General features: G+C 36.9%; 1 protein-coding gene across 1 annotated transcript; it reads left to right on the forward strand.

The window, feature by feature from the left end:
• The first annotated feature begins 5,081 nt into the window (after nt 1-5,081).
• Nucleotides 5,082-23,745, forward strand: LOC114243184 (lysosomal proton-coupled steroid conjugate and bile acid symporter SLC46A3). The gene is made up of 5 exons (XM_028174584.2): nt 5,082-6,168; nt 15,518-15,619; nt 16,849-17,070; nt 18,419-18,575; nt 19,672-23,745. The coding sequence occupies exons 1-5, from the start codon at nt 5,190-5,192 to the stop codon at nt 19,769-19,771; spliced, it is 1,560 nt and encodes a 519-aa protein (XP_028030385.2). The 5' UTR covers nt 5,082-5,189; the 3' UTR covers nt 19,772-23,745.
• Nucleotides 23,746-27,278: the final 3,533 nt, after the last annotated feature.

Raw genomic sequence — 27,278 nt, forward strand, 5'->3', positions numbered from 1 at the left:
ATATCAGTTGCAAATTAGTATGTCAGCATTATGCTGATATAACGCTCTCATAATTATATTGCTTTTATAGGCAGACGAACATACGGCCCACCTGATGGTGAGAGGCTACCATCGCTCATGGATGTCAGCAATGTCAAGGGCTTAGCTAAGCCACTGCATGCCGTAAGATACTCTCCACAACCCTCGTTTGAGAAGGACATGTCATAGCGCTCAGGAAACACCGTAGAGGGGAGCTCATACTAAAGCCGGATGGTACATGGCAAAAAGATCTATGGAAATACACTGAGGATGAATGCTGTTGTTCTAGATAGTACCTATTGATAAAATCAAGTCCGGTGGTGGGCGTTGCGATGATAAAAAAAAAAGTAAATATGATGTGCTCATCTCAAACCATTCCTCAGAGCAATCCTCATGGAATATACGGCACAAAATACAAAGAGAACCGAAAGTCCCTCCGCAGAATCAGAAGATCGAAACGAACCATCATAATAGAATTATCGACAAACCGATCGGCCCTCTTCTGTATGGAATCAAATGGAAGTAGCTAGTATAATACTGCTGCACCTTCACCGATAAATCCCTTAATCATCATTTATGACACCCACGGGAAGATATTGTTTGGTGCTATTTTAGGCGATTACACGGAATAGGCAAATGAGTAAAAAAAAAACCTCTGTCAATGTAAAAAAAAAACCGATAAACGGGCTTTTAGTGTGGGACGCCTTACGAATAAATATGGAAAATGTTGCAGAATGAGGAGATTGCGATAAAGAAACAACAAAAAGGATGCGTATTGCGAAAACTTTCCGATTTTGTTATGAATATTACAAGTCGTTGTGGTGGTCTAAAGAATAAGACGTCCAGTGCATTCGTATCTAGTGATGCTACCTACGGTGTTCGAATCCCGCAGGCGGGTAAATTTTTTTCTAATGAAATACGTACTTTACAAATATTCACGATTGACTTTCACGGTGAAGGAATAGCGTCGTGTAATAAAAATTAAGCCCGAAAAATTATAATTTGCGTAATTACTGGTGGTAGAACCTCTTGTGAGTCCACACGGCTAGGTGCCACCACCCCGCCTATTTCTGTCATGAAGCAGTAATGCGTTTCAGCTTGAAGGGTGGGGCAGCCATTATAACTACACTGAGACCTTAGAACTTACATCTCAAGGTAAGTGGCGCATTTACGTTGTAAATGTGTATGGGCTCCAGTAACCACTTAACACCAAGTGGACTGTGAGCTCGTCTGCCTACATAGGCAATCGTATATATGTGTCTGCAACTCTTCAATACCGTCGCTACCACTGTACATCTGGGTACAAGTGGCCACAGTAGCGGAGATGATGATAGTTCCTTTACGATGACTTGATCACCTGCCTTCAAGGGCTCTGCAGATGTTTTACACTATTTAGATTTTTTTTGTAACCATGAGATGTATTCTTGAGAGAATCTTTTCCAAAAATGTTGTTTGAGATATTATATTCTGGTACTTGAGGATGTGGCGCGTGATCAGTGATCGTCCGAAAAGGAAATGAGCTTGGAGTTCATGGAGTGAAAGCAGATGGGTCATCCGATACAGGAGTTAATTAGTTAATTAGGGGAGGTCTCGAATTTATAATCGCTTCTATTTGTGTCAAACATGTTGCCATTTCTTCAAAAGTGTGCGCTTAAAATGATATTTTGTGGATTTTACTGCTGATTCCCAAATACCTCCGAAATGTGGAGTGTAGGCAGCGATAAATGAAAATTTAATACTTGAATCGAAATGACTAAGTTCTAAATCTTGTGACAGAAATCGAGCTCTCGAAATCGTTGAAGGCTCTTACAAAGGTTGTGCCGTTGTCTGAGAAAATGTTGCGTGGTTTTCCTCTCCGAGCAATAAAACGGCTAAGAGCAGCCAGAAAGGCTTCTTTTGTCACAAATATCTGAAACGTGCGAAACGTGCGTCTGAACGTCTGAAAGTGTCAAAGTGAACAGCTCTCGTAGCGAGACACACACATACACATATAAATGATTTTTATAAGCTTGCATCCCCTGCCTTTGCGCTCAGCTAACATGATTGGCCCCGCATAGTCGATTCCAGTGTCTAAGAATGGAAATTCAAGATGTAAACGTTGTTCTGGAAGATTAACCATCACAGGTTGAAGTGTGGCCTATATTCGACAGCATCTGATGCATTGATGACATGTTTTCTTTGCTGAATATCTTCCGCCAATGGGTCAGTAGTGATGACGAATGTTTGCTAACAAAAGCTGAGGGCCAGCATCTTTCAATGTTTTATGAAAGTAAGTCGAGTTATTTTATGTGAATTTGATACAAGGGTATGTATGATGTTTAATATTATAGTCATAAAATGAGTTGTTGAGCCTACCTTTTACTCTTATCAATATTTTGTTTTATGTTTTCATTTCTGCTTAAGCGATTTTCTAAGGAAAGAAATTGACGTTTAGCTAATGTATTAAAATCAACTAGTGCCTTTGGTATTTATACTTTAAAGGTATGTAATATTGATGTAGTATTGATAAATATTTGTTCACAGGCTCTTTCATCTGCTGTTAATGTATGTTTTGTAACATTATAATCTAACTCCCAGAATCGAGTTAAATCTTTAGGTATATTATTGACGGACATACATGATTGTTGTGGGTGGCTGTGCTGAGGTACTGACCCGGAAATTAACCAGATTATTTTGAATCACATAATATGGGCAAATTCCTACCCTTGTGGATACGATCCGTGCCTATGATGTCACAAAATCTTCAGGTCTTTCATATCTTTTTATTTTTTTATATTGCTTAGATGGGTGGACGAGCTCACAGCCCACCTGGTGTTAAGTGGCTACTGGAGCCCATGGACATCTACAATGTAAATGCGCCACCCACTTTGATATGAGTTCGAAGGTTTCATGTATAGTTACAACGGCTGCCCCACCCTTCAAACCGAAACGTATTACTGCTTCACGGCAGAAATAGGCAGGGTGGTGGTACCTATCCGCGCGGACTCACAAGAGGCCCTACCACCAGTAAGTATTGTTGAATGTTGTTGAATTGATACAGAAATGAAGGAATGTTGAATCAAATTGTGACACGTGATGAAAAGTGGATTCTTTACGATAACCGTAAGCGAAAAATGCAAAATCAAGTATAGTTAGTTACAACGGCTGCCCCACCCTTCAAACCGAAACGAATTACTGCTTCGCGGCAGAAATAGGCTTCATGGCATAGGAAACATGCTTCGTCGCAGTTTGATATTTTTGTATTAATGCCCGTTACTTTTGATTTTATTTTATAAGTAGATAAATTTCGCTTTTTAACTAAGTCTTTGGATATGAAATTTGCTGTACTTCTATTATCCAACAGCACTCGTGCGGTGTACTGAATTCCTTTGAACTCCTCCGCTTTTTTTTAATTGCTCATGTAGGCAGACGAGCATACGGCCCACTTGATGGTGAGTGGTTACCGTCGCCCGCGGACTTCAGCAATGCCAGGGGCAGAGCCAAGCCGCTGCCTACCGAACTTGAACACTTGAACAAGGGCCGTTGAAAGTAATGTAAGACGACTATCAGTAGTGTACTAAGTTGAAAAATCAAGACAATTTGGCAATGGCTTACTATTTTCAGTTGAATGTTCATCTGAGAGAGCAATGGTTGCATTGTTTGGAATAAGTTCATTGTGTGCAATAAGGTATTTTTTCATCTATCTACGCCGAAAGTTCGGTTTTCGTCCCGCTGTACAGAGAAGAAAGTCTAACTTTTTCTCCCTGGGTACTGACAAGTGCGCATGCGCGTTAGTGTCTACGTCTGCTCTCACGCACCTAAAATTCTCCGCCATTGTTGTGCTCGGGTAATTTGCAATATTATGTTTAGTGTAAAAGTGAAATAAACAAAAGGCAATAAAATTTAATAGTGAAGTATTAAACAAAGATGAGTTCATCAGACAGTTATTATTCAATTAGTAGTACCTAGTTTATTTAAAATTTCAAAAACAGTAAATTTTTTTTTTATGAGTGGTGATTTTCGCCCCTGGGCCTCGGCTCATTACTCCACGGGTGCTAAGTTTTTTACAAGAACTTTCGGCCTGGTAGGAGAAAAAATAGTATGTAGCTACACCGCGGGAAAAAGTAGGCCATCTCATCCCGCGTGTTTGCCACCCTCGCGCAATGTACTAATGTTTATGACGGTACTTACAAGGACCCAACCTACAATTTTTTGCAATATGACCTACTCTAAGACAATTGTTACATACTCCAAACTGTTGAACTTTTTCCAAACGTGTCTGAACTGTATTCTGGACAAAGGAATAAGAAACGTGACTGCTTACACATAGGGCATGAAATTCGTTTTAATTTGTTATCAGAAATAATAAAACTTTTTTTTAATGTAACTGTTTTGACCATAATATAATATTTAATATCTACAGTCATACTGTGGTTGTGAGCAGCGACTCTTGGTATTGAGGATGAATTTCACTGCGATAGTGGATTGTACATTGTTAATGATAATTTAAGTACTCCTAGTAGAACAAACAGTCTAAATAGGGTACAAAAAAAAACATGAGGTCTTTGTTAGCATTCAAATTGGTGTACTAACAAACGTATTATGAGAACTAGCTCCTAGCAAAATGTTATCGATGTTAGGACTTTTCGACTTGGCATCTTCATTTTTTTACCAGGCGCATTAAATTAAATTTTAATAAATTCTTAAACCAGTATGCAATTCATTAACATTAATATAATGCATTGTGTATTGGCATTTTTTTTCTGATGACTGATCCAAATTTACTGTTCCAAGCATTATCGAAGATATCTGTTACAGAACAATTACAAACTTTTGCCTCAAATTCAGATAGAAAATTTGCAAGTTGAAGTTTACTATGCACTACTAATGATTTATGTGAAGTTTATTAACTTAGAAAAACGTATATTTCGTTGTTGTATAACTTTAAGAACTAGTTCTGTTTTTTATTATTATTATTAAGAAAACAAAAAGAATCGTAAGCCTTCGCTTATTTTATGTCAAGGATCAATTTAAAAAAAAAAGCTGCCACGAGTTTTAGACACTCGAAAAACAAGTTTTGTTGACTACCGTAAGAAGCGTTAGCGGTCAGTATCATGCAGTATTTATAAATAAACACACATCCTAGTGACTCGACGAATACGTGAATATTAATTAAACTGCAGTGTCCAAACATGAACGAGAAATCAGAAAGTGTAACTGAAATGACCGAAGTGAGTAAAGAGAATTCGGAAAACAATGAACAGATTGAGAATAAAGAAACACCGAGTACTCGGAAGTGGTCGATTTCATCATCGTTGAATGCAATACTAAATTTCTTCGCGTATCTCACAGTGGAGCCGTTCATGATTTGTTACATTTTACCAAGTGCCATATCGGGATTAGCGGTCCAAAGATTGAATATAGAGAAAGCCTGCCGGAGCGACCTTAATTATTCTGATGCTATATGTCTTCTCGTAAGGAACGGCGATGCAGAAGACAATATAACTATAGAGGCACAAATAACTACAAGCAAAATCGTTTCGGACATGACAGCGTGGCAATATCCTGTGCAGAACAGCATACCGACTATAATCATTTTATTCGTTGGAGCTTGGAGCGACCGGACTGGAAATAGAAAAGCGTTAATGTTGATCCCGCTGATAGGTGAAATAATATCGTCATTCGGATTGATTCTGACCACTTACTTTTTCTTGGAATGGCCTTTATGGGCCACGGCACTGATAGAGGCATTACCTTCGGCTCTGAGCGGTGGATCGTCCATTGCCTTTATGGGCTCATACAGTTATATCGCTGATGTAACGACTCTCGAATCTCGTACGTTCCGAATTGGATTCGTGGCTGTAATAGTATCTCTCGTATTACCTTTTGGGATTTCTATAAGCGGAGTTTTGACGGAAGCTGTCGGCTATTATGGAGTTTTCGGCCTCAATATGATCCTGTACATACTTGGTTTTATTCACACATACTTTCGTGTGCATAACGTTAGGAATCAAAGCGTTGAAGGAAATCTGATTAATAAAATTATCGACTTCTTTCATCCTAGAAACGCATGGGATAGCATTTCTATAATGTTTTTAACACCCTTGAAGCAAAGGATACAAACGATTTTAGTTCTGTGGGCGCATATCGTCATACTTGGACCTGTTATAGGTAAGATTAAAAGTATTTAACCTAATAAATAATATTTTAATATTTCTTTACAATATTATGTTGCACTAGTGAAACGACGATCTCCTGTACTATTACGAATTGTATGAAAAACATCCAATTTTAGAAACTATTATACTACAATAGATAACTTCTATCAAGTACTAGAACTTTAGCAGGATTCATCGCAATTGGAGGAATAGCTTAGGAACGTGTAGAATAAAAACAAACGAAAATTGATAGATAAAGATTTTAAACAAAATTATTAATATGTAATGGTAATAAAAAACGAATATATATCTCTCTCTATATATAAACATGAATTGTTGTTCGTGAGTCTCGTTATAACTCGAGAACGGCTGAACTGATTTCGGTAATTTTGGTCTTGAATTATTTGTGGAAGTCCAGAGAAGGTTTAAAAGGTAGATAAATATGAAAATGCTCGGAATTAAATAAAAATAACAAGTTTGTTTTTCCTTTGATGTGTCCTCCGTTGGACGCATTCCTTTTGTTTGTTTTAAGTTTATTTTATATAAAGGTCTAGATCTTTTATTTATCGATTGAGGCACTACGAAATCTGCCGGGTCAGCTAGTTATTGGAAAAATTTCTATTGAGACAATTGTCCGGAGTTATTTACACATAAGCATAAGAAATACTTGGCCTTCTTAATGAATACCCTTCGACCTCAGTAGTCAGATAAATTTCTTAAAATTAAATTTTGGGCGTTTACCAAAAAATGATAATTTTGGATTAAGCCGCTTACTTCAATTCTAAAGGTGCGATATGGGCAAAATGCTATTAAAAGTTTCGACAAGCTATGTTTATTTTTTAAAACGACTACTCTTGGATAAAACAATTTAAATGACAAAGAAACTTACCATTCAAAGCCAAATTAATTCAACCGTTATGGAGATAGCTTTCACAAAGATCGTCTGCCTACGATTTTTATAACAATATTTGATTCGGTAATAAAACGATGAGATATAGAGGATACAGCTATGGACAAATTTGGAGCTAAGGTCCGGTTGAAAATTTTGATGACTAGCAACCGTGAACATTAAGTACTCGTGAACACCACAGTCTGTATGAACATCAGAACCGCATTCTTCATTATATCGTTGAGTCTCTAGAGCTATGGGTCGATTTCTCAAAATATCATTTGGTCTACCCAATCTATAGTTTCATTAGGTGCAAATATATCGTGAGTTTTAGTTTGAAGCGCCAAATGTGTTGAAATAAAATCTATTTTCCGCAAAGCAGATACGGATTCCACTTGGACGATGGAGAGAGCCATTATTATAATAAAAATGAGACTTGTATCTAATGTTTGTTAGATCCATCCAATCATCAACTAATGACCATTGAGCCGCTAATAAAAGGAAATAAAAAAGGGTATAACTCGCTTTTTCCGAGCAGTGGAAACTAATTGTAACCTACAATATGTTATTAAATGTCAAAATTGCGATTTAGAACTTCGTTTGATTCTTCATCAACAAAGACTCTTTGACTCTAGGAAGATTTTATAGAGTTGTTTTTCTAGTTTTATAAATGCTTGCGAACCGCATCCAAAAAATTCCAATGTCCATTCTAATTCAAGAATCTAAATCATATAAATTATGTACTTTTTTTATATAATGCATTCATGATGGATGCGGAAGGCGGAGGACCGCATTATGTGGAAGGCATTGGGGAAGGCCTATGTCCAGCAGTGGGCAGATAAAGGCTGATGATGATGATGATGATGATGATGATTCATGATGGCATAATAAATTAAAATAGGTTTATGACAATTATTAGGGGCTCGGGGCACTGTGGATTTATAGCAAAGTGATAAATTTTATTTTGTTTGAACTTTCTTGGTTTTTAACGATTCGATTGGAATTCGTAACAAACGATGATTATTTTCAGTTTTATTTTCAATTAGCGACCCTCCCTCGCATCGCTTCCCTTCGGAAACATTAAATTTTATTATTGATAGGCGAGTCCCGCCATGTTGCGCGCGGTACGACAATAACTGCGGATGACGCCGTGGGGCGAAGCTATTCTAAAAAAAAACTAGCCTAAGTTACTCCTCATATCATCAGCTACCTATTAGTGAAAGTCTCATCAAAATCGGCCCAGTGGATCCAGAGATTAGCCAGAACAAACAGACAGACAAAAATTGTAAAAAATGTTATTTTGGTGTATGTACCGTATATATTTCATATGCATGTTGTAAAAAGCGGTTATTTCAATATTATAAACAGACTCTAATTTTATTTATATGTATAGATGAGTACTTGGTATGCATTCCCAGTTTATCAACCTACTACTACTGGTTCGGTCAAAGCGGCCAGATAGTATTTTGCAACTGTCGAGTTTTACAGCCAAACACGTTTTGATCGCGTAATTGTTTTTTTTTTTTGCCGTATAGGCAGACGAGCATACGGCCCACCTGATGGTGAGTGGTTACCGTCGCTCATGGACGTCAGCAATGCCAGTGGCAGAGCCAAGCCGCTGCCTACCGTTACCGCATAATGTTGGCGCTATTTTCTAAAAGCATAGAACATTTTCCGATCGCATACAGAATAAAATTTATGATGTTTCTCTTTTCCAATGGGCTTCGTTCTTATTTCTTTGTCTTCAATAAAAATATTTTTATTGGAAATATATAGTTATTTTAGAAAAAAAAGGGTTGAACTTGTAATTTGTTTGTGCAATCTTTTTTGCCGATATAGGCAAACGAGTTCCATCTGACCCGTGACCAATATCTACTACCCTTTTTACATTTTGCATAAGAAATGACTATCTCCTCAATTCTCGATACCTTTTACATAATTTGATATGAGTATTTCCATGAATAGCCGCAGCTTTATTGCCCTTGTAGGCAGACAAGCATACGGCCCACCTGATGGTGAGTGATTACCGTTGCCCGTGGACTTCAGCAATGCCAGGGGTAATGCAAGCCGCTGCCTACCGCTTAACACTTTTCACAAGCCTCGTTTGAAGAAGGACATTACATAGCGCTCGGGAAGCGCATATTCTCGATACAAACCTTTTACAGGTCGAAAATTGTCTTGGACACTTATAATTATTATATAAGAATATAGGCTTAGAATAGCTCCACTTTAACTCGTGTCGTGAAAGGCGATTAATTAATTAACCGAATAGTTACCCATTCTTTGAGTATAGTACTGCGACCGACTTACCTGCCCCACCCTTCAAACCGAAACGCATTACTGCTTCACGGCAGAAATAGGCAGGGTGGTGGTACCTACCCGTGTGGACTTACAAGAGGTACTACCACCAGTAATATAATAATTTCATGCAGTAGTGTTGTGATATATATGTACTGTTTACTTTGTGTCGGCTGCATGAGTAAAAAAAAAAGTTTGAGTTGAACGGAAAACCCGTTATCAAAACCGAAAACCAGACGTAAGTAAAGACGTAAATTTTATGAACCATCGCATCCTTATGAAAGTCTTAGTTCCAGTTATACTATTCTAGAACTAGAAGAGTACGTCTTAAGTAATATGTAGAATTGAAAACTCTATCGCGGTGTTTGAGATCATTTCCATAGAACACTCATAATACCTATAGACTACTAGCTGACCCGGCAAACGTTGTGTTGCCTTAAATAAGTTTCTAGGGAAATTCTACTGTAGAAAAAAAAACCTCCTTTAACCACATAATACCTCATTATAAACAAAAAAAAATATCCAAAAAAATTCACTTAGGGGTATGAAAAACAGATAGTAGCCGATTCTCAGACCTACCGAACATACTATTGATACACAAATAAAACCAAAAAAACATGGCTGAAAAATGTATAGTATTGTATAGCTCTCAAATATATTAGGTGTATAATCTATTATGTATAGTGAGTACGTAAGACAGGAGACCGGCTTCGTCCTCATCCCTACTACGTGATGTTTGCTGGATGAGTGGTGACACCTGGCGGGGATAGCTGATCGATTGATAGTTGATCAGTAGTCGACCGCCGAGGGCGGGAGATCAAATTCAATTTTAAAAAAATCATAATTAAAGGAACTTGATATTATAAACTCTGAATAAGAATTTATCGTACTACAATTATAATATTTGATTGCCATCTTGCAACCTTATTGCGGATCTGTGCATAGAATAAAAAAAATATTAATCGGAATGGAAAAATAGGGGTTGATCGTATAAGAGTGAAAATTTAGAGTAATATGATTTTTTTTATTTTAAGTCATGACAAAACAAAATAAAAAACTTGCCGAAAAAATTAAAGTTTATAATTAACAAATAAAAAATAGGGGTTGATCATAGAGGGATGAAAAATTGAGAGTAACATCAGATTTTTTATTTTAATTCATGACAAAATAAAAATGAAAATCTTGCCAAAAAAATTAAAGTTTATAATTAACCAATAAAAAATAGGGGTTGATCGTAGAGGGGTGAAAATTGAGGATTGTATGTATTTTTGTATGTTGTATCATAAAAAAATAGAAATTAAAAAATTTGTCTAAAAAATAAAAAATAAAATTTAGGGGTGGACTACCCCTAACATTTAGGGGGATGAAAAATAGATGTTGGCCGATTCTCATAGATACCGGATAAGCACAAAAAATTTCATCAAAATCGGTCAAGCCGTTTCGGAGGAGTATGGCAACGAAAACTGTGACACGAGAATTTTATATACAGGGTGGCCCATAAGTCATTTGATATGAAAAAAAATTATTAAAATAAAACTAATTACATTATGAATTAAATTTTTATTTACATAAAAAGCTTAAAAAACGGGAATTATTTTTTGAAAATAACATCTCCTAAATGTAATCCGTTGCGATCACGGCACTCTTGCAAACGACGCCTAAAATTGTCGATGACTGCGCGGCACGTCACTGCTGAAATGCTTGTCATTTCTCTGCGGATGTTTTCTTTTAGGGCCTCAATTGACCGCGGGTTTGTGTCGTATACTTTAGCCTTAAGGTAGCCCCACAAAAAAAAATCCATCGGGGTCAGATCTGGACTACGTGGAGGCCAGGAAATGTCTCCTCTCTTAGAGATAACTTTGCCAGGAAAAAGTTGACGGATAACGGGCATAGCAGTGTTAGAGGTGTGAGAAGTGGCCCCATCCTGTTGAAACCACGTCCTGGCATTAAAGCCTGAAAAGTTTTGCAATTCTGGTATGAAAAACTCTTCGATCATAGCCACATATCGCTCCGACGTAACAGTAACTGCGCGCCCTCTGCCATCCTCAAAGAAGTAAGGCCCTAGGATACCATGGGCTGACATAGCGGCCCAAACAGTCACTTTCGGACTATGTAAGGGCTTCTGATGCTTAAGTTTTGGATTGATGGGGCTCCAATAGCGGCAATTTTGTTTACTAACATGCCCGTTAAGATGGAAATGAGCCTCGTCAGAGAACATTATGTTATTGAAGGAAGTAAACCGATTCAACATTTCATTCGCATAATTTTGTCTTTGAATACCGTCAGTTTCCTTTAATTCTTGAACCAACTGAATTTTGTAAGGGTGCATATGTAAATATTTCTTCAAAATCCGTTGTAACGATGTCCTGGATACGTTTAATGCTCTGGCGCGCTTACGAGTTGACTGTGTCGGATTTTCGCGAATAGACTGTGTCACTGTGTCTATGTTTTGTTCCGTACGTGACGTCCTTGGGCGACCCAACCGCGGTTTATCTAACGTCGAACCGGTCTCCTCGAACTTAGCAACCCAGTTCTTAATCGTTTGAAGAGTTGGAGTGTCGTCAAAGTTGTGTAAACCTTTGTGTTCTCGAAATTTACGCCGCGCAACGGTTGCCGAATTGTCGTTTTTATAAAACTCGCGCACACAAAACGCACGGTCCGCTCCGGTAAAACGCTCCATCGCGACTAAATTCCCAGAAACCGAAGTTACTCCCCCCGCTTCCCCTGCACCGCTCACGCACGCCCTGTTCGTTTTATTCAAATTTTACTTTTCAAAGGACTTATGGGCCACCCTGTATTAGATAAAGACGGACCTTTCGGCTACTGCTATATTTTCTTAAATAATCAAAACACTCGTATAGTATTTTCTTCAGATTTTCGTTGTAGACATAATAAAAATTACTTTGTGTTCATCCGTGACCACAAAAACTGTAAAGTATATAAAAGAAGGAAGCGTCGGAAATATTTATTTATTTATTTATTTATACTTTATGCACAAAACAAAACTTGTACACAGGCAGACTTAATGCCATGGGCATTCTCTTCCAGTCCACCATAGGGTGGTGCAGAGATAATGCATGGTAGGTGCATTAACAAAAGAATAACAAACAACAACAAAACAAAAAAAATAACAAACTCGAAACAAAAATCTTCCTTAAAATAACATCTCAGTATTATAGAATACATATAATGTTAAATATAGACTACATATGACTTTGTTTGCATAAATAAGCATACTACAATTTAATATACAATTTATTATAAATGACAGTAAAAACTCGACAAAAATCATAAAAGCAATTTTAATTTAATGGTTTAGTTTAATGGAAATAAAATGAAATAAAATAAAATTTGGGTCTGGGGTGGGGCCAATTTGCTTACCCCCAAGTTCATATCTCGGGGGGATCGGATGCTTGGGCGAGAGTACGCTGCGAATTTGCCTTCAGTAAGTTAAGGTTATAACGTGTAAAGAAAGGAGAAGTTGTAGTTATTGTGAGGTCAGACGCCCAAATATTTTGAGCAGTTCAGAATGTTATCGTATATGTTCCTCTGACCTTTGATTTGATTAGCGCACTTAAACAGTACGATGTAATTAATGAATTTATAAATAGGCAAAGACAAAATAAATCAGAAACGTTTCTCTCTTTTCCTCTTTTTGACAACAGATATTTTGTATTACCAATCAGTAAAAAAATAAGTTCACCTTTAAAAGATTAGACAAGAAAGAAAAAATCATGCTTATAAAAATGTATATAATAAGGGCCGTCTGGTGTAGTAGTAAATGGTCACTACACAAGGGGGTCGCGGGTTCGAATCTCGCCAAGGGAAGATATTTGTATGATAGATATAAAATGTCTTTTCCAGGGTTATGGATGTATGTTAAATATATATTATGTATGTATATAATAAAAATCTTACATTTACTTCCGTTATCTGGTACCTGTAACACAAGTTCTTTACGAACTTAGCACGGGACCAGTTAACGTGGCGTGATTATTAGTAAATATATATTTATTTACTTATTATTTAAACAAAAAACTACTCTAATTCTCGATGTCTCAGTGAATATGATCTAATATTATGTAAATGAATATCTCATTAGTGGACCATTCTAGTCAGACAAAAACATGAACTAATTAAAATTATTTAATATCCTTACATCTATATATTAATACGTGAAGCAAAAACTTTGTATCCCTTTTTACGAAAATTGCGCGGACGGAGGAGTATGAAATTTTCCACACTTATAGAGAATATAGAGAAGAAGTGTACAATGCTAATCTTTTTTCTAAATAATGCATAAAAGATACATTAAATCAATAAAGAAAACATTACACACACTACATACCATGTATTTGATGCACACACGCATGCATACTATTTATTTATTATCAAACTTTTGTTCTTGACGTCTGTTGTCAAATTGAGAAAAGATTAAATATTGTTTGTCTTTGTTAATATTTTTTATAGTATAGTCTTGGCGAAATTTGTGATTAAAGAAGTATAAAATACAACCATAACAGTGTACAAACTTACAATTCCAATTAATTATAGTCGAATTTCGACTACTACGGGACCCTAGTTTGTTTTTAATGGCTAAAATCGGCAGACAATATTACCGTCTACCTTAAATTAACTGATTTTTTTAGGCATAGTGCTAATACTAAGTTAAGATAAGACTACATTAACACGTCTTAAGTTTTGAAGTCGTCGTGGCCTAAAGGATAAGACCTCCGGTGCATTAGTATCAAGCGATGTAACGGTGTATGAATCCCGCAGGCGGGTACCAATATTTCTAAAGAAATACGTACTTAACAAATGTTCACGATTGACTTCCACGGTAAAGGAATAACATCGTGTAATAAAAATTAAACCCGCAAAATTATAATTTGCGTAATTACTGGCGGTAGGACTTCTTGTGAGTCCACCACTTGCCTATTTCTGCAGTGAAGCATTAATGCGTTTCGGTTTGAAGGGTGGGGCAGCCGTTGTAACTATACTGAGACCTTACAACTTATATCTCAAGGTGGGTGGCGCATTTATGTTGTAGATGTCTATGGGCTCCAGTAACCACTTAGCACCAGGTGGGCTGTGAGCTTGTCCACCCATCTAAACAATAAAAGAAAAAGGCTTGGGATTTAGGTCTGGATTGCATTTGTATAACAGCTGTCATTTATTTTCAAATGTGTACATACATGCCTCGCCGCAGATACAGGCATGATGAAGGTACGGACATGTGCGGACTCGCAACATACTGAGCTACCAATACCTCGACTAAAAGTTCGAAGGATACCCTAAAAGTAGACAAAGCAGTAGCGTCAGAAATTTAAATCATCTAATCAACATTCAGTCACGAAGATCTAGCTGATAAACTCTTAGGCGTGTTAGACTAAAGTATTGTTTATTTTTAAAAGCTAATAGATTCTTTTATTAAATTTCGACGCTATTGACTACTTCGAAACTTAACAAGATGCATAGATATTTAAATATTTGAATATAATTATTATAATGAGAGATAAAATAATATATGATAAGGTGATTTTGAGTAGACAGTACATAAATATAATATATAACTTTATATGTAAATGAAAGCAACTAAGATGTCATGTAAATTTGTAAATCTATACTAATATTATAAAGAGGAAAGATTTGTTTGTTTGTTTGTTTCGAATAGGCTCCGAAACTACTGGACCGATTTGAAAAATTCTTTAGAAGCCGACATTTTCCCTGATGAACATAGGCTACTTTTTTATTTATTTTTTTTGTTTCATGTGTGTTTTAATGTTTCCGAAGCGAAGCGAGGGCGGGTCGCTAGTGGTTAATATAATGTTTTGTAAAAGTGTAAATAGAAATGTAAAAGTGCATTAAATTATATTTAAGTGTTATTAAATTTTTGAGGCTATAAATAATTTCATTTAAATGTATCATAAATTTATTCAATGTTTCCTCTTTTTTATAATTTCATTGCAATCTTTAAAGTCTATGTTATTTATTCGACGTATAGTCTCAAATTCATACCTTGTTTTAAAATATTTTGGACAATGATATAATAAGGGTTCCATCGTTTGTATGGTGTTTGAATCGCAGGGACCAAAAAAGGGTCTTGTGTTATACGAAATCTGTGTACGTATGCTTTATGGTAACCATGTATGAATTATTATTATTTATTTTTCAGGTGAACTCTCCGTACTCACGTTATACGCATTGAACAAATTCAGCATGAACGTCGTTGACTTGAGTTTGTTCATTACGTACTCTACACTGATGGGAACGGCAGGTATATCATCTATACTAATATATAAATCTACAGTGGTTTTTACGGATGTTCCGTTATAACTACTGAGCCATGCATCCGATTGACTTGAAACTTAGTATCCATGTAGAAAATACATGTACTTAATGGATAGGCTAATATTTATACGAGTGTCGGACTCCTTACACCAGTTGCGGGGGCGTTAATGATGAGAATATTTGTGGGGGTGAGAAATAATAATGTTAATTTTAAATGCCCAGCGAAGCGGACGGATACAGCTAGTAAACTAATAAAATTACAACATCTAAACGTAATTAATATAAGTACAATGCTGAGTCCTTCTTCAAACAAAGACTAAGATATCCTAGTGCAGCAAAAACTTGGCTAACCTTTGCTTTATTGATGATCAGAGACGTATTTCTTTGAAAGCGTTACAAAAATATTATAAGAACGGTGCAATGCAAAACAAAAAACTAGTTAATTCCTTTATAATATAGTTCTAGGCGCGCAAAACTATCGCTGCATCAATCCTTAAAAAATGCACAGCAGTGATTCATATGGTGCACTTACGTTAAGTAATAACCCATCATGACCATGATGCCGTGGAAGCTGATTTGAATCCTCTCAATATGCCATGCTTTTTATTTTTTTTAGTTTTTATTGCCTAGATGGGTGGATGAACTCATAGCCCACCTGGTGTTAAGTGGTTACTGGAGCCCATGGACATCTACAACGTAAATGCGCCACCCATCTTGAGATACGAGTTCTAAGGGCTCAGTATAGTTACAACGGCTGCCCCACCCTTCAAACCGAAACGCATTTCTGCATCACGACAGAAGTAGGCAGGGCAATGGTACCTACCCGTGCGGACTCAAAAGAGGTCCTGTAGGGGAGTGTGTGAGGGAGTGTTTTACTAAAGTCCTTTGTGGAACGTAGTATGGAATCTCCGCGGCCAACTGTACACGGGGTATGTTCGTCAGCAAACTTCGTGTTAAATCGCGGCTTCACGTCTATAATCTTTTTCATTTACTTCCGATCGATCATACTTTTTTTTATTGCCCTTGTAGACGCAGACGCAGACGAGCGCACGGCTCACTTGATGGTGACCGTCGCCCATGGACTTCAGCAATGCCAGGGGCAGAGCCAAGCCGCTGCCTACCGAATTACAATACCACATAAATATACCTACATAATACAATAATGCTTTACCAATAATAATGTTTAAATAAATCGAAATGAAAATTTATTTCCAGGGACTTTATTGGCTGTGACACTCTTTAGTAAGCACTTGAAAATGCACGACGCCTTATTAGGACTTATAGCGGCGACATGCCAAACTATCTCCAGTATCGTTTACGCCTTAGCACCGACAAAGGCTTGGTTATTCTCTGGTCCAGTTTTTAATTTATTTGGAACAACCGGGGTGACGGCAACAAGGTCGTTGGGAACTAAAGTCGTGGACCCGGATAAAGTAGGTAAGGTCAATGTCGTTGTGTTGAAGTTTAATCAACGGCAGATCCGTTTTTATAGATACCACTTGAGAGTGCCTTATGAGATAATGATACTGTTGTTAAAAAACATTGTTACGTAAGCGAGTACATAGAGGAATGGTTTTTGTTGAGGTATGTAAATTTCATCCTATCTTAGGATGGAACCTTAAACTTTTTTATGTTTTTTGAAATCGTATATGTATATAAATATGGGATTAGATAAAAACTGGTACATAGAAGCGATTAGATAAAAACATAAAATACTTTATAATTTTCATTGATTTTAGTTTAACTGTATAAATTAAACTTGAATATTTGTGTGATTTGATGATTATGAATATTTATGTTATTAATTGTGAAAAAACATTTAAACTGTGGATTTTAAAAATACAATTATCAGACGTTCTAGGAAACGTAAAAGATAATTGATTCATACCAGTATTTCTAACATAACAAGACGTATTTTACAAAAACAAAAAAATATAGAAAAACACGGTACTTAAATCACCAACGCGATTACGTTGTTCATCTTCGAAGAATGCTGCAATTTTTTGTTGAATGATCTAAGACGTATTTGCGGTCGATACGAATGAACCGCGAACTTCAATACAACCTATTTTAGACTATTTTCTAGTACAAATTATGGTAAGCGAAATAAGTTTTTATTGATCCAGTCGAATGGTGTCACGAACGATTGTTATTATTACAAGAGGCCGCGGGATTAGCGGCTGCTAACGCACTAATAAACTTCGGTCGTGGGAAAAATAAATTTAGCTACTTCATATTTTGAGACGTGAAAGCGTAAACTCAATTTTGATTGTCTATTAATCTAGTCTAAAACTAGACTCATGACGGCTTAGGCAACGGGAACTTTAAAAATTTATGTAATTTATGCAAAAGCCCGCGACTTCGTCCGCGTGGAAAGTAGTACACAAATAAAGCTTTATTTTAGAACAAATTTGGTTAGCATAAAAAAACGTTATAGTGAGCCAACCTTAACATATAGACGTATGCTATCGTGAACTTTTTTTTAGATCTTTTAAAGGGGAACAATTCTGTCATACATTATTTTAGCGAAACTTTAACCGTTTCTGCAGCGCACGCAGCGGAAGCTCTCAAAAGGGAAAAAAACAATTTTGAAACATTCTTTGTTGGTGCTCCACTTATATTAGTCTTAGCGTGATGTTATATAGCCTTCCTCAACAAATGGCCTAACACTGAAAGAATTTTTCAAATCGGACCAGTAGTTCCTGAGATTAGCGCGTTCAAACAAACAAACTCTTCAGCTTTATAATATTAGTATAGATAAAAAAATAATGCAACTCATTTTCAGGTAAAATCTGCTCCCTCCTTGGATTAGCCGAGTCTCTTGTACTGATCATTTACACGCCTATATACAGCAAGCTTTTTACTAACACGGTGACCACACTACCAGGTGCAGTTTACTTTTTGGGCGCAGCAATGACAGTCCCAGCTTTCTTTCTATTCGGGTGAGTTTATGGAATTATTTCATCAGTTTTTACGTAATAGCTCACGTGGCTGGCACCATCCTATCTGTTTAGGCGACAAACCAATTATACCTTCTTACTGGTGGTAGGACCTCTTGTGAGTCCGCGCGGATAGGTACCACCACCCTGCCTATTTCTGCCGTGAAGCAGTAATGCGTTTCGGTTTGAAGGGTGGGGCAGCCGTTGTAACTATACTGAGATCTTAGAACTTATATCTCAAGGTGCGTGGCGCATTTACGTCGTAAATGTCTATGGGCTCCAGTACCCACTTAACACCAGGTGGGCTGTGAGCTCGTCCACTAATCTAAGCAATAAAAATAAATAAATAAAAAGTACAAAAAAAAATAAAACCTTCCAAGTTCCAAGTTGAAGAGTGGAATGACTGCTATATGGTTGAGACTGTGACCTCGTATCTTAACGTGAGTGGTTTCACCATGCTTGATGTCGGTCTTCAGTAATCACTAAGTACCAAATTGCTTATGAGCTTCCTCTTCCCAGCTTCAGCAATATATATATTGATAAAATATAATATAATATGAATAAAATTTCCCCCCAAATCTTGAACAGTCTTACAGTGTGCAATTTAAAGGAAGTAAATAAATAAATATTTACTAACAGTCACGCCACGTTAACTGGTCCCGTGATAAGTTCGTAAAGAACTTGTGTTACAGGTACCAGATAACGGAAATAAATATAAGATTTTTATTATACACATATTTAATATACATCCATAACCCTGGAAAAGACATTTATATTTATCGTACAAATATCTTCCCTTGACGGGATTCGAACCCGCGACCCCCTTGTGTAGTGACCATGTCACTTACCACTACACCAGACGGCTTGAATTTGTTTGAATTTGTATTGAACTCCTAATCTAAAATGAAGTTAGCTGGGGTTTTATTGTGCCAAATTTGATGGCCGTTAACGATAAATCTCACATTACCTGACGTTAGGCGATCGCATTAGTCAATCGACGCTCTAATATTATTCACTTGAGGTCTGTAATAATAAGGAATGCTATACCAGCCTATGCATAGTTTGATTGATGTAATAATTATTCTCAATTTTCTTCCAGAACCCTCTATAAAATCAACAAGAAACAGGAGCGTGACGTTGTCCAAAACCCAGAACTGAAGGAAATGCATGCCCACGATAATCAAATAACAACACCTTAATACATTAATTGTATAATCAAAATGTATAATTATGATTTTGTTTTACACGAGAATCTTTTATTTGAGTTGGAACTTTTTAGTCATTTCATACATTTAGGAAAACAGCGTAACGAGACGAAAATTCACGAGCTTCGTATAAAAATTTAGATATTTTTAAGGTATATAATATTTTGCAGGTAGAATATCTAACAGCTTAAAAATGGTCTTGAAATACGTTTATGTATTTCCTTTTGGAGAAATCTCAAAATTGAGGTTGCTTACGACGAAAAACATCAGACATTGGTTGATGAAAGATTTTTTTTTGACATACTACAAACTTTTGGAACGAAGTTCCTTATGGGACGATGCGGAGGGGTACCCTAACCGGGAAAAAAACGTCCGTAACGTAAGATTTTTATTAGTAATGCACACAGTGTATGACTTAACTTTGTAATAACGTACAAAAAAAAAACATATTTTTTTATCATTCATTGACCACGATCTCAGAGCGTTCGTTTACGCAATACACTAACTCTAATGCAAACAACCGTGAATGAAGTGTACCACAATAAGTTCGCACGTTACCGAATGACCGTGGGTTGTTGCGAAACCTCCAGATTTATTTTCTTCATACCTCGAATAGAACTTAAAATTAATATTTTTATAACAAGGAACTTCGTTCCTATCCGGTGTCCCACGACAACACACATCTTTTTTTAATTTATTACATTACCCTTATAGGCAAACGAGCATACGGCCCACCCGATAGTAAATGGTTACTGCCGCTCTTAAACGTCAGCAATGCCAGGAGTAGACCAAGCCATTGCCTACCGAAACTACAAAATATACATCTATTGTTTCTTCGTATGGCTAAAACGAAAAAAAGGAAGGCATTGGGGAAGGCCTATGTCCAGCAGTGGGCAGATAAAGGCTGATGATGATGATGATGATGATGGTTAAAACTTGACTTCTTATTTTGATGTTATTATTAGAATGTTCCATTTCTTTTGGATTATTTTTTACTGCATATACACGAAGCTTGATGAGAATGTTAAGATCACTACGGGTTCATTATCGAAAACACAATACTGAACTAAGTTAGATATACACGGTGTGGGATATACGTATGTATAATTCTGCTTTTTAAGCTAAAATTTCCATTTATTTTGTTACAGGCCTATCAACGTTGAAATTTATTTATCTTTAAATTAAAAAAAAAAACAATTTTAGGTCAATAAACTAACTACGCATCCGAAACATAATACTCGTATATTTTTGGGAGATAAGAAGGTTAAAGTTGAGAAATACAGATTTTTGTATATTTTACTAGCTGACCCGGCAAACGTTTTTTTAGTCTTTTTTTTTTTTTTTGTTGGTCAGGCGGAAATCGCCGGACTTCCGCCCTTTTCTGGGGATACTGGGCGGGGTATGTCAGAGTCGAACTGACTAAAACCTCCTGTCGCTCAACAACCAACGTCCAAACCTCGCATGAGACAGAACTCATGACAAGGCAAAGGGGGGAAAGTGAAGCGTTTAGTGCGGAGCACATCTCTCCCATCACCCTCCCCCTCGGGACGCCGGACTGGCGGTCGTCGGCGCCACGACCACCAGCCCTCTCGGTCGGCAGACTGTCCGAAGCCCGCCTAGATGGCGCCGGTTAGAGTGGGTTACCCTACGGAATACCCCGCTGGGCCAGAACCAGCGTGGGTCGAGGATAGCCGGCCTTCCATCACCCGGATGCTCTTGCGTAAAACGCGTGCAGAGCAGCTTGCACGTCGTCTTCTTAGGCCCCCCTCGCCGGTCCCCAGACCGACATTTGAGGGGGACCCGAAACACTTACAGGGCCAGGGCTTGGGCGAGATCCGCCTCCCTGGCCCCCGCTCGACGGCGGCGGGATTGCGCGTCTCTCACGCGCCCCGCCGCCTCCTTCTGCGAGATGGTGCACTCGCAGAAGTCGATATACACTATTTCTAAGAAATATTATATTTGGGTGGAAACCCCTGCATGCCGTCTTGTATGGATGAGCTTGTTGGACCAGTAAAGTGGCGGATGAAAGGCGATTGCATGCAGCAGAGATGCGAATGTTGCAATGGATGTGTGGAGTAACGAGAATGGATAGAATACGGAATGAATATGTTAGAGGAAGTCTGAAAGTGGCAACTGTGACAGAGAAGCTGAGAAGTGCGCGTTTGGGATGGTATGGACATGTGATGAGACGAAATGAAAATGAGGTTGGTAAGAAAATGTTAACTATGAATGTGGAAGGATATAGAGGAAGAGGTAGACCTAAGAAGAAATGGATGGATTGCGTGAAAGACGATATGGGTAAGAGGGGAGTGAGCGAAGAAATGGTATATGATAGAAGAGTATGGATGGAGAAAACATGTTGCGCCGACCCCAGGTAACTGGGAGTAGGGCAGGATAATGATGAATGATGATTATTTTTGGGTGGACCACCCTTAAAATTTAAGGGTATTAGTATAAGATCTCGCTATAACACGACCTTCACCGAGATGTTTATTTGATGAAACGTATTTTATATTAAATTTAATATGTCAATAAATATATTGCATATGAGTTGCCTAACAAATTTCAGTCCAGTATACAATTAATTTGTATACTGGACGTATAGTATACGGCCGTCTGGTGTAGTGGTAAGTGACATGGTCACTACACAAGGGGGTCGCGGGTTCCCGCCAAGGGAAGATATTTGTATTATAAATATAAATGTCTTTTCCAGGGTTATGGATGTTATTAAATATTAAATATATGTATGTGTATAATAAAAACCTTACATTTATATCCGTTATCTGGTACCTGTAACACAAGTTATTTACGAACTTATCACGGGACCAGTAACGTGGCGTGATTGTTAGTAAATATTTATTTATTTATTTTTTGATTTATTAAAAAAACTAATTAATTTCTTTTTAAACACTTAACCGATTTGTTTATTAAACAAATTCTATACCAAACGAAAGTATGAAGCCCATAGGATATGCAAACGTTAGGCTGCCTATTTTTTTCCGGTCACAACCTAAATGTTGCCAGGTATAAACAGGGAAATCGATACTAGCATTTTGCAACGGTCTGATTATAGAATGAAAATTAAATGAAAATAAGATAATTTTATAATGAACACGGTGGTATAGGGTTGCCTGCGAAAAATCAGTCCCGAATTGCGGTTGTCGAATTTAGAAAAGTGAAATATTGCTCCGAGTGAATATGTGCGAGTGAGAGATCCCAACCAACCATCCTATGCGATAGAAGAGGATACAGCATAGCAGCTGTTCGAAGTCCGCCCATTTAAATAAAGAGAGTGCGCATGCTATTTGTCCTTGAAAATTAAAAATAAAAGGCTTCGACTCCAACTCCATACCGCCATGCTGGATATCATTAATTCAGAAAAGTTTACGAGCTATTTTCGTAAATTCCATGTGGCTTAATGCAACGGATCCATTATGCGTGAAACTTCAGCCTGAGAACTGCGGTTGGTTCTTAGATGAATATTTAAAACCAGTAGTATTCATTGGGGATCATTGAGCCATTTCGCAGGAGTTTGGCAACTAATACCGTGACATGAGAATTTTATATATTAGATAGATTAACCGTTAGTTGGAGTTGATCCATTGGATAGACAAATGCGTAGATTAAGTACGAACAAACAAACCTTATTGCTAACAAACAATCATTTTGTTTTATTATTATCACTAATTTGAAATAGGTCTATTAAGCTTCATTATTACCAATTAGGACACTCGTTAGAGTTTTTTTTATCTTAAATATTTATTAACTTAAGAATGTAAACTTATTAACTATGAAAAATACTTTTTGTAGTAACCTATAAAACTAAATTTAACTAATCGCAGTTATGAGTAAAAGAATAATGAATACAGTTTGTAAGTCTTATTTTAGACGAATTACAGTTTATATGTATTTGTAAAAAATATGTTAATTTTATAATTGTTCTTGGTAATAAACATATTTTATGTACAATAACATTGAAAGTTCATTGACGCCTGCTTTGTTTGACTAGAGTTATTGTTGCTTGGATAATCAATATGTATTTAAGATTGTATTCGCCGAATAATCGATTTTTTTTAATTGCTTAGATGGGTGGTCCAGCTTACAGCACACCTGGTGTTAAGTGGTTACTGGAACCCATAGATATCTACGACGTAAATGCGCCACCCACCTTGAGTGGCCTCCAGTAATCACTTAACACCAGCTCGTCCATGCATCTAAGCAATAAAAAAAAAGTTGTAAGTTCTTATAATTCGACCATAATCACTGAGAAATCAAGCTTGATTCACCTACATTTTACGTTTTTTCATTTGCTTTGTTCTCGACGTATTGGGAAAAAAAATATCCAAGTGTTTATTCATAACACTAAAGCTACTAAACTTAACAAAAAAAATTACCAATCGAATGACGAACAAGGGGCGAAATGATACCCTCTTATTTGTTTTCTCTTTGTCTAGTTGTAATGAAAACTCTAGACACAAAATTATTACTCTATTGGGAAAATTATGCCAAGACCTAGCAATATCAGACGATAGCATCACCCGAAAAGTAAAATTCGTCTTTTCGCTTTAAAAGTGTACAATTTCCAAAAATATTCGAAATTGCATTAATATGCGGAATCATTTGGTATCACCAGTATTTTTCTCATAAATACTGTCAAAAGAGCGTAGTTTAGTTTTAGTTTTTTTTTTTAGTTTACCTGTTTTGACTACTATTAAAAAAATTAATACATAATTTTATCTTACTTTAACAGATAATGTAACTGTTAAAAAATAAAAAATAAATGTTGCAAAGATGATTAATATTAAAAATATCACATGTTAAACCTATAAAACACTCTCCTGCAATATTAGTAAGTTTTGAGATTATACAGTTTTAATGCGAGAAGACGAATTCTGTTCAGAGAATATTACTAGTGTTAAATTCAGTAAGATAAATGGATACACCGGCTTAATTCTTCCTCAAAAGGGGCTTCCAAAGATTTCTCAATTAACGGCAGCGGGCATGGGTTTGCCTTTGGTTTGCTGATGTTTGTTAAAGAAATTAACACTGCCTACCTGTACATGCATGTAGGTTGAAGTCTTAAATGTATTCTACTAAGGATTAAATCGATACTTAATACATAACGATTATTCTAAATTTATTTCATTAAATCTATTACTTCGAGCTATTTCGGTCGCCTTGTAATCTAGTTATCACTGATCTTGACTACTACTGCATCAATGAGTCCAGATTCGATTATAAATCGATCATTAGTTATAACATGAATGGACAATGAAGTCGTCGTGGCTTAAAGGTTAAGACGTCCGGTGCATTCGTGTTGAACGATGCACCGGTGTTCGAATCTCAGGCGCGTACAAATTTTTCTAATGAAATACGTACTTAACAAATGTTCACGATTGACTTCCACGGTGAAGGAATCGTGTAGTAAATATCAAACCCGCAAAATTATAATTTGCGTAATTAGTGGTAGTAGGACCTCTTGTGAGTCCGCGCGGGTAGGTACCACCACCCTGCATATTTCTGCCGTGAAGCAGTAATGCGTTTCGGTTTGAAGGGTGGGGCTCGTCCACCGAACTAAGCAATAAAAAAAATACATACTGAAATGTTTTTGGTCTCGTTTTTTTTTTATCGTAGTCTTTCTTCCCTTCGTCGTGCAAGGTTGAGGGGGAAGAGGTCGACCTAAGAAGACATAGATGGAGTGCGTGAATGACGATATGAGAGAGAGAGAGGAGTGAGTATTGAGATGACGGCTGATAGAAGAGAATAGAAAAATTCGCTGTGACGACCCCACCTAGGGGGATAAGGTGGAGATAAAGAAGAAGTCTTCTCTTATATTTTTGTCATCTTGAGTGTACGTGAGGCTCGTGTGTGATTGGTGTTTTTACCATCGCACCACCACTCGAGTAGAGTTCATCCGTACTATCTAGAACCACTGCGTTCATCCAAGCTGCGTTTCCAAAGATATTTTTGGCGACGTACCATCCAGCTTTGGAATGAGCTCCAATCTACGGTATTTCCCGAGCGCTATGAATTGTCCTTCTGCAAACGGGGCTTGTGGAGAGTAGTTAATGATAGGCAGCGGCTTGGCTCTGGCCCTGGCATTGCTGGTGTGCATGGGCGACGGTAACCACTCACCATCGGGTGCGCCGTATGCTCGTCTACCTACAAGAGTTTTTTTTATTTTTTTTATTGCCTTTGTTGGCAGACGAGCATACGGCCCGCCTGATGGTGAGTGGTTACCATCGCCCATGGACTTCAGCAATGCCAGGGGCAGAGCCAAGCCGCTGCCTACCGCTTATAAGAGTAGGTAATAAATAAATAATAAATAAATTAAAGAACTATACAAACTTAGGTAGATAGATTCATCTAATTGCGATTACAGATTACATACCTCCATTTTTTTTTTAATCTAAATTAAACATTAGCAACGTTGATTGTTGAACCAAATACAGAACCTACCACAAATTACGTCTTTAAAACCTACTCCAGTGACCTAAGGTAGGTCAGTACATAAGTCTTATATTACACAATGCACTTATAAACACGAAATAAGAGTCATTTAATGCATGTCTTTGCCATTGAAAAGATCGCCTGTCTATTTTAATGTGCGTATTAAAAGGAGCTTAATTGGATTTTATAAGTTACCTCTAATGGTCGCTAAGTTTTTTTTAAGTCTCATTTATTCCTCATCGAAGGCATTAAATATCAACTTTATAGAGAAAATTATAGGTGCGGACGTATTCAATAGACATATTATTATGGATATGTAAAGGTATTTTTTATCAAGTGTATCATCGTTGTTTTTGATAGAAGATATCATCATGTTATGTTTCATTACTGATACTAGGGCATCTTGTGAGTCTACACGGGTACCACCACCCTGCCCATTTCTGCCGTGAAGCAGTAATGCGTTACGGTTTAAAGGGCGGGGCAGCCGTTGTAACTATAACCTTAGAACTTATATCTCAAGGTGCGTGGAGCATTTTCATTGTAGATGTCTATGGGCTCCAGTAACCACTTAACAATAGGAGGGCTGTGAGCTCGTCCACCCAACTAAGCAATAATAAAGAAGTGGTATTATAGGATTCCATATCTTTGGAACTGCAAAAATATTATTATGTAGGCACTCGATCGCTTCGAATCAATATTAACTGATTTAAAGTGCCTGGAGTCTTCTTCGAAGCAATTATACTTTGAAACAATTTCAATATATTTGAATCTCCAAAAACTTGTCGATTTAATATATTTATTTTTCTCAGAATCTCTCTACATCAGAATTGGTAATTACAAATAACATTTCACTGTGACTGCAATGAAATTTTAGAAAAAATAAACAGCCTTTCCCGGGTTTCACGCCTATCAGTGAAATTCCTGTGGGCATCTACCTAACCCGGGCTATATTGCTAATTGCTTGTGAAGTGAAATTTGAGAAATAAAAATGAAGGCAATTAAAATTTTGTTTCTATTTTAATTACTAGTAATCAAGCGGTCTGGAATTTTT

The sequence above is a fragment of the Bombyx mandarina genome, chromosome 19 (assembly GCF_030267445.1).
Source record: "Bombyx mandarina strain Sakado chromosome 19, ASM3026744v2".
Lineage (NCBI taxonomy): Eukaryota > Metazoa > Arthropoda > Insecta > Lepidoptera > Bombycidae > Bombyx > Bombyx mandarina.